This window comes from Silurus meridionalis, chromosome 28 (assembly GCF_014805685.1).
Source record: "Silurus meridionalis isolate SWU-2019-XX chromosome 28, ASM1480568v1, whole genome shotgun sequence".
NCBI lineage: Eukaryota > Metazoa > Chordata > Actinopteri > Siluriformes > Siluridae > Silurus > Silurus meridionalis.
In genome coordinates, this window is record NC_060911.1 from 825001 (window position 1) to 832500 (window position 7500).

At 41.1% G+C, this 7500-nt stretch overlaps 2 protein-coding genes across 5 annotated transcripts in view; one reads left to right on the plus strand and one right to left on the minus strand.

The window, feature by feature from the left end:
* cplx2l (complexin 2, like) overlaps window positions 1-4943 on the plus strand; it is a 7174-nt gene extending 2231 nt beyond the window's left edge. Inside the window, exons 2-4 of the mRNA XM_046843256.1 lie at window positions 248-326; window positions 2912-3090; window positions 3646-4943. Coding sequence (XP_046699212.1) covers window positions 296-326; window positions 2912-3090; window positions 3646-3840 — 405 coding nt within the window. The 5' untranslated portion in view covers window positions 248-295 and the 3' untranslated portion in view covers window positions 3841-4943. The remainder of the gene's footprint in view (window positions 1-247; window positions 327-2911; window positions 3091-3645) is intronic.
* A 2456-nt stretch (window positions 4944-7399) lies between these two features.
* The window catches only part of tmod1 (tropomodulin 1), a 15036-nt gene continuing 14935 nt past the window's right edge, over window positions 7400-7500 (minus strand). For all 4 annotated transcript variants that reach the window (XM_046843252.1, XM_046843254.1, XM_046843255.1 and 1 more), the window contains one exon: window positions 7400-7500. This exon is cut by the window's right edge and continues 304 nt beyond it. The gene's annotated coding sequence lies outside the window, so the exon portion shown is untranslated.

The following is a 7500-nucleotide window of genomic DNA, read 5'->3' on the forward strand; positions in this document are numbered from 1 at the left end:
AGCTAAACGTCTAAACATCAAGCTAGCCAAGTAAAAACACTCAAAACTTCATAGCGTAGCTGAACACTGGAACGTGATTTAGATCGGCGGCCATCTTATAGAAATTTGTATTGTAGGATATGAGATCACCAATGTCACCTTCAGTGTGGTTTCCTCAGGATATGTGAAGGAAGGAAATAAACATAAATAAAAAATAAACAAATGAAATAAAAATGAGTGTGAGTTTGTCCTCTATCTCTTTCCGCAGGACGCTAACACGGGACCCTGTACAGATCTCCTTCACTAGAGCAGAGCCATGAATTTTGTAATGAAAGCAGCGATGGGAGGTGGGTGCAGAGTGTGTGTGTGTGTGTGTGTGTGTGTGAGAGTGTGTGTGGGTGTGTGTGTGATGAAGAGGTTGTGTTAAATGGCCTGAGTCAGCACTCGAGTGCCGCAGCAGCAGCAGTGTTTAATGTCGTCCCGGATTTAGCCGCAGTCCTTCTGTAACACTGCAACTATCAACATCAGAACAGCCGGAGCGCAAGGTGGCTAAACTCCGCTAACATGCGCTAACGTGCTAGCCTGACAGGATTTTAACATCATAACCATACATTTTCAATACTTCTACCCTAGTGATAGTCAGTCAGCAGAATCTCTGTAAATGCTAATAGTTTTGACTTTAATTGCCAGCTAATGTGCTGACAGACAGGAAATTCTGACAGGATTTTTTTGTTCCCCACAAAATACAGGAAATGATGTCATTAAAAGTTTAAAATTGAATATACTACACTAAGGATAACTATTATCTATAATCTTCAACCTTAATGCTAGATAGCTAGTTAGTTTGTATAAATGATCCTGACAGGATTTTTGAGTAATATTCATAATAAAAAAAAAAAAGAACAGGAACTCAACACAACATTCAAAAGACACTTAGAATCTTTCATGTAAATTCATATTCTAGCAAGTCACAGTCAACTCAGATTTGACATTTATATGCTAATGACATAATCTTGTACTCTATCATATGCTAATTATCTAGGCTTTAATTGCTACCTAGCATGTACTAACCTAACAGAAAACTTTCCAAATTTCTTCCTAGTGCTAGTCAGCTAGCTGATTTAAGCTAACCTGACTGGATTTATTTTTTATAACTGAATATACAATCCTGATGCTAATGAAAAATCCATAATCGTCAATCTTAACACTAGCTAGCTGGTGTAATTGATCCTAGCTGGATTTTTAAACGAAATTCAGGATTAAAATCTTTCTTTTTATTTCATATTCTAGCAATACTGTGTACATGCTAATGATGTAATGATGGCTTGTGTTCTGTCAAATGCTAATAATCGTGACTTTAATTGCTAGCTAACATGTGCTAACCTGACAGGAAATTTTTTGAGTGTTCCAGAACTAGTGCTAGTCAGTTGAAATGAATGAACCTGCTAGGATTCTGACTGGATTTATTTTTTCCGAATATAACATAAAAAAAAGTATGTGATAAAATGTTTGTCATTGAATATACTAGGCTAATGCTAACTTTCCTCAATAATCTTCGATCCTTCAATCCAAGCTTGTTTATGTAATTGATCCTGATAAGTTTTTAAGAGATATTTATAATTGTTTATAACATTCACAGCAATGCTAAGATGCTCGCTAAATTCTACTAAGCTGACAGGAATTTAAAACAATATTCAGAAATTTGTAGAATTTCCGTTCTTTTGTTAGCAAAGATGAACTAAACTAGCCTGACAGAATTACTGACTGATTTTATCTGAAAGGATTTGTGACAGAAAATCATACTCATTAAAATTCATGACTAATGCTAGGCAGATAGCTAGCTTGTGCTAACCTGACAGGAATTTTAGCTATTCATTTAGTCGTTTAGCTGAAATGAACTAGTCTGCAAATCTGTGACAGAATATTAGCCTACGCTTAGCCATGATTATTATTAGCATCTCAGCTTTTCATTAAAACACACACACACACACACACACACACACACACACAGAGTGCTGACTCAAAAGTCACTGCTCTGTGTGTGTGTGTGTGTGTGTGTGTGTGATTGTACTTAACGAGTCAATGTTTCTCTGCATTACTACGTGCTTTACAGTACTAAGAGAGAGAGGGGGGGGGAGCGGGATAAGAGCAGGGATGATAAAGTAAAGGGGAGAGGGAAAGAGAGAAAATGTGATGGAGAGATATAGAGAGGGAGTGAGATGGACAGACGAACACAGGATAACATATGGGGGAGAACAAGAAAGATACAGAGAGAGAAGAGAAACAGTGAGAGAGATACAGAGACAAAGAATGAGACACAAAGAGAGATACAGCGAGAGACATTTTGAGACACAGTGAGATACAGAAAGAGACATAGAGAGACAAAGACACAGTGAGAGACACAAAATAAGAGACAGTGAGAGACAAAATAAGAGACAGAGTGAGACACAATAAGAGACAGTGAGAGACAGAAAAAGAGACAGAGTGAGATACAGAATAAGAGACAGTGAGATACAGAATAAGAGACAGAGTGAGACACAGAACAAGAGACAGTGAGAGACAGAATAAGAGACAGAGTGAGATACAGAATAAGAGACAGAGTGAGACACAGAACAAGAGACAGTGAGAGACAGAATAAGAGACAGTGAGATACAGAATAAGAGACAGAGTGAGACACAGAATAAGAGACAGTGAGAGACAGAATAAGAGACAGAGTGAGAGACAGAATAAGAGACAGTGAGATACAGAATAAGAGACAGAGTGAGAGACAGAATAGGAGACAGAGTGAGAGACAGACAGGTGTGAATGTATATATATAGGACACATGATTGGGTATCAGCAAATGCAGCTGTTATAAACACTAATAACGTGTGTGTGTGTGTGTGTGTGTGTGTGTGTGTGTGTGTGTGTGTGTGTGTGTGTGTGTGTGAAGGCGGGCCCCCTGATGTGGGAAAGATGTTGGGAGGAGAGGAGGATAAAGACCCCGAGGCAGAGAAAGAGAAAGAGGAGGAGAGACAGGAGGCTCTGAGGCAGCAGGAGGAGGAGAGGAAGGCCAAGTACTCCAAGATGGAGGCCGAGAGGGAGGTGCTTCGCCAGGGCATCCGGGACAAGGTACACGCCCCCTCTGTCTTACCAATCACACACAGCCTGGCTCCGCCCCCAAACCCCCAGCCCTGCACTCACTGCAGTGTATCATTCAGAGGGAACGTTCTGTCCCACGACCCTGAGTAGTCTCGCCTGAGAACCCTGAAACAGAACCCTAGAGAGATAAAGACCCGGAACGTAGAACCAGAGGAACATAACAGAAACCAGTGGACACAGAAAATATGGATACACAGAACTCTGGAAAGATAGATCTCCTCGAACCCTGAAACACAGAACCCTGATAAGAAAAACCCAGAACACTGAGAAAATATAGAACCACAGTAACGTAGAACCCTGGGAATATAAATCTCTGAAAAAAAGAACCAAGGAACATAGAACCAGAATCGAATGTACCATGAGCACAGAGGAACCACAGAACCCAGGGAACTCTGAGCTGAGAGAACGTGTGGGATGCTGCGGTTATGACTGTATAATATATTGGATCTGATGTAAATATTATATCTGGATTTTGTGTGTGTGTGTGTGTGTGTGTGTGTGTGTGTGTGTGTGTGTGTGACACAGTACGGGATAAAGAAGCGTGAGGAGGCCGAGGCCGAGGCTCAGGGTGTGATGGACGCGGCGAGTGAAGGCAGTCTGACTCGCCCGAAAAAAGCCGTACCATCTGGGTGCGGAGACGAAGATGAGGAGGAGGAGAGCATCATAGACACAGTGATGAAATATCTACCAGGACCACTGCAGGACATGCTGAGGAAATAACACACACACACACACACACGTAAAAACACCACAGCGCACAAACTCAGCATTAGGTAATTTAAGATTGTAACTTGTGCTTCCGCTAACAGCAGAGGGCGCACTTCAGGCTTAAACACAGTAAACCACCTCCTTCACTAGATTCACAATCCTCCTCTTCATCCTCCCCATCCTCCTCATCCTTCCTATCATCTTCATTATCCACTTTCCCCTCGTCATCATACTCACCTACTTTCTCCTCCTTATCTTCCCATCCTCTCCTCCTCCTAACCTTTTTTCCCTCTTCATCACCCTCTTCCTTCTTCTTCTCCTCCTCCATCGCCTTGTTCCTCCTTCTTTGTAACTTCATTCCATCCCATTCCTCCTCCACCTTTGTTCTCTTCTGTATCTTCTTCCCAGTCATTCTCACCATCCTCTTTCTCCTCCCTCCATCCTCTTCAAACAGGATCGATGTAAATAGTTTTTTTTGGCTGTGTCCCAAATGCTACAGGTCCAGACCAGAACAGAAATGTTCACTAGCTAAGCATCCAGTTGAGGGACTCCAGCGTTTGGGACGGATGAATGTTTCACAATAAAAGCCATATCTGATCTTTAAAAGCAGAACACAGATTCATCCCTGAGGCTACAGAAGCTGCATGAGGTGTAGCCTACTTTTACTCTTTTCTACTGAAGTGTGGACGTGTCCCAAATACACATATAATCACTTCATCTATGCATGAGTCTGTAACAATGTAAAGATTTAAAAAATGCAAACAAGCTCCTGATTTAGGCGCCAACAAGATCTAAAGGCAATAATTATAATAATGATGAAGATGCTTCAGTGAACCTGAACATACCAAAAACCATGTTTCCTCACCCTGACAGCAGAGCGACACTTCAGGTCAACACAAATCCATCAGAAGAAACGCAATTTCCGTGTTTTTGTGTCAAATATTTTACAAAACATGATGAATTTCTTCACACTGTTTTTCTTTCTTTTCCGGAATCTTCTCAGCAATAATCACGTCTTCTGTTTGCTTGGCTTTGTGTATCTCAGAGAACCTGAGTGAATATGGAAGGTGTAATGATGGTGTCAATCAAATAAACGAGTGCAATATAACCATCTATCAACTGTACACTTTTACTTGTGTTCCTTATAACACAAAGAAAACCCTTAAAAATCACCATCAAGTGAAGATCTTATCTGAGAACCAAGAGAACATAGAACCCTGAATAGAATCCTCCAGGAACATAGAACCATGATGGATTGAAACATGGAACACAGGAAAGATAGTTCCCAAAGAATGTATATGGCTGAGACGGTCCAGGTCTGAGAACGTAGAAGCCTGAAATGCAGAACTCTAAAAACATAGGGCCCTGAGAACATTTAGAACATAGAACCCTCATGGAAAATACATGGGAACACTGAACCAGAACACTGGGAGATTAAGATGAGAACATTGGAAATATGGAAGTGAAGGCATAAAGTACCCTCAAGAGTTTAAGAACTTAATCACAGAATCTAGAGGATAAAGAACTCTAAATATGTAGATGAAAGATCAAACCCTGAGAACCTTGAAACATAGAACCATAGTTTAGGGAACATATTTCTCTAGAAACCTAAAATCCTCTACCAGCAAAAGATAGAAGCCTGATGGATTAAAAGAGAACATAGATCCTGAGAACATGGAACCCTGGGGAACAGAAACATGGAACACTAAACCCTGAATCAGACCATAGGGAGACTAGGACTAGAACCATAAGGAACTGAAATTAATGATTATAAAGAGAGAGAGGGAGAGAAAGACACATACAGAGGAGCAAATAAGTATTTATTCAGCCACCAATTGTGCAGGTTCTCCAACTTAAATGATGAGAGTCCTGAAATTTTTATCATCTGTACACTTCAACTCTGAGACAAAATGAGAAAGAAATAAAAAAACAGAAAATCACATTAAAGAATTTATTTGCAAATTATGGTGGAAAATAAGTATTTGGTCACCAACATAAAATTTGGATTTCTGTCTCTCACAGACCTGTAACTTCTTCTGTAAGAGGCTCCTCTGTCCTCCACTTGTTTCCTGTATTAATGGCACCTGTTTGAACTGGTTATCAGTATAAAAGACACCTGTCCACAACCTCAAACAGTCAGACTCCAAACTCCACTATGGTCAAGACCAAAGAGCTGTCAAAGGACACCAGAAACAAAACTGTAGACCTGCACCAGGCTGGAAGACTGAATCTGCAGTAGGTAAGCAGCTTGGTGTGAAGAAATCAACTGTGGGAGCAATTATTAGAAAATGGAAGACATACAAGACCACTGATAATCTCCCTTAATCTGGGGCTCCACACTAAGATCTCACCCCGTGGGGTCAAAATGATCACAAGAACGGTGAGCAAAAATCCCAGAACCACACGGGGGGGGACCTGGTGAATGACCTGCACAGAGCTGGGACCAAAGTAACAAAGGCTACCATCAGTAACACACTACACCACCAGGGACTCAAATCCTGCAGTGCCAGACGTGTCCCCCTGCTTAAGCCAGGACATGTCCGGGTCCGTCTAAAGTTTGATAGAGAGCATTTGGATGATCCAGAAGAGGATTGGGAGAATGTCATATGGTCAGATGAAACCAAAATAGAACTTCTTGGTACAAACTCAACTTGTCGTGTTTGGAGGAGAAAGAATGCTGAGTTGCATCTAAAGAACACCGTACCTACTGAGAAGCATGGGGGTGGAAACATCATGCTTTGGGGCAGTTTTTCTGCAAAGGGACCAGGACGACTGATCTGTGTAAAGGAAAGAATGAATGGGGTCATGTATCATGAGATTTTGAGTGAAAACCTCCTTCCATCAGCAAGGGCATTGAAGATGAAACGTGGTCTTTCAGCATGACAATGATCCCAAACACACCGCCCGAGCAACCAAGGAGTGGTTTCGTAAGAAGCATTTCAAGGTCCTGGAGTGGCCTAGCCAGTCTCCAGATCTCAACCCCATAGAAGGTAGTTTACCCCATAGTTGCTCAGTGACAGCCCCAAAACATCACTGCTCTAGAGGAGATCTGCATGGAGGAATGGACCAAACTACCAGCAACAGAGTGTAGAAACCTTGTGGAGACTCACAGAAAACGTTTGATCTCCGTCATTGCCAACAAACGAAATATAACAAAGTATTGAGATGAACTTTCGTTATTGACTAGATACTTATTTTACACCATAATTTACAAATAAATTCTTTAAAAATCAGACAGTGTGATTTTCTGGATTTTTATTCTCATTTTGTTTCTCAGAGTTGAAGTGTATCGATGATGAGACTTACAGGCCTCTCATCTTTTAACTGGGAGAACCTGCACCACTGCTGGCTGAATAAATACTTTTTTGCCCCACTGTACATGTAAAGAGACACAGACAAAGGGACAGAGAGGGAAAGAGACACAAATAAGACATAGAGAGACAAAGAGAGTTGAAAAATAACAGTAAAGACACATTCAGCAGGACAAAGGAATTGTCCACAGAAAACATATGTAAAGCCACGCCCAGATTTGATGAACTGATGTACACACACACACACACACACACACATGTTTGAACCACAATAATTGCTTTATTAGGGTAGTAAAACACAACCTGTGTGTGAGGTGGTGTAAAAAACCCCTGCTGGTGAAACGTGTGTGTGATGGAAACA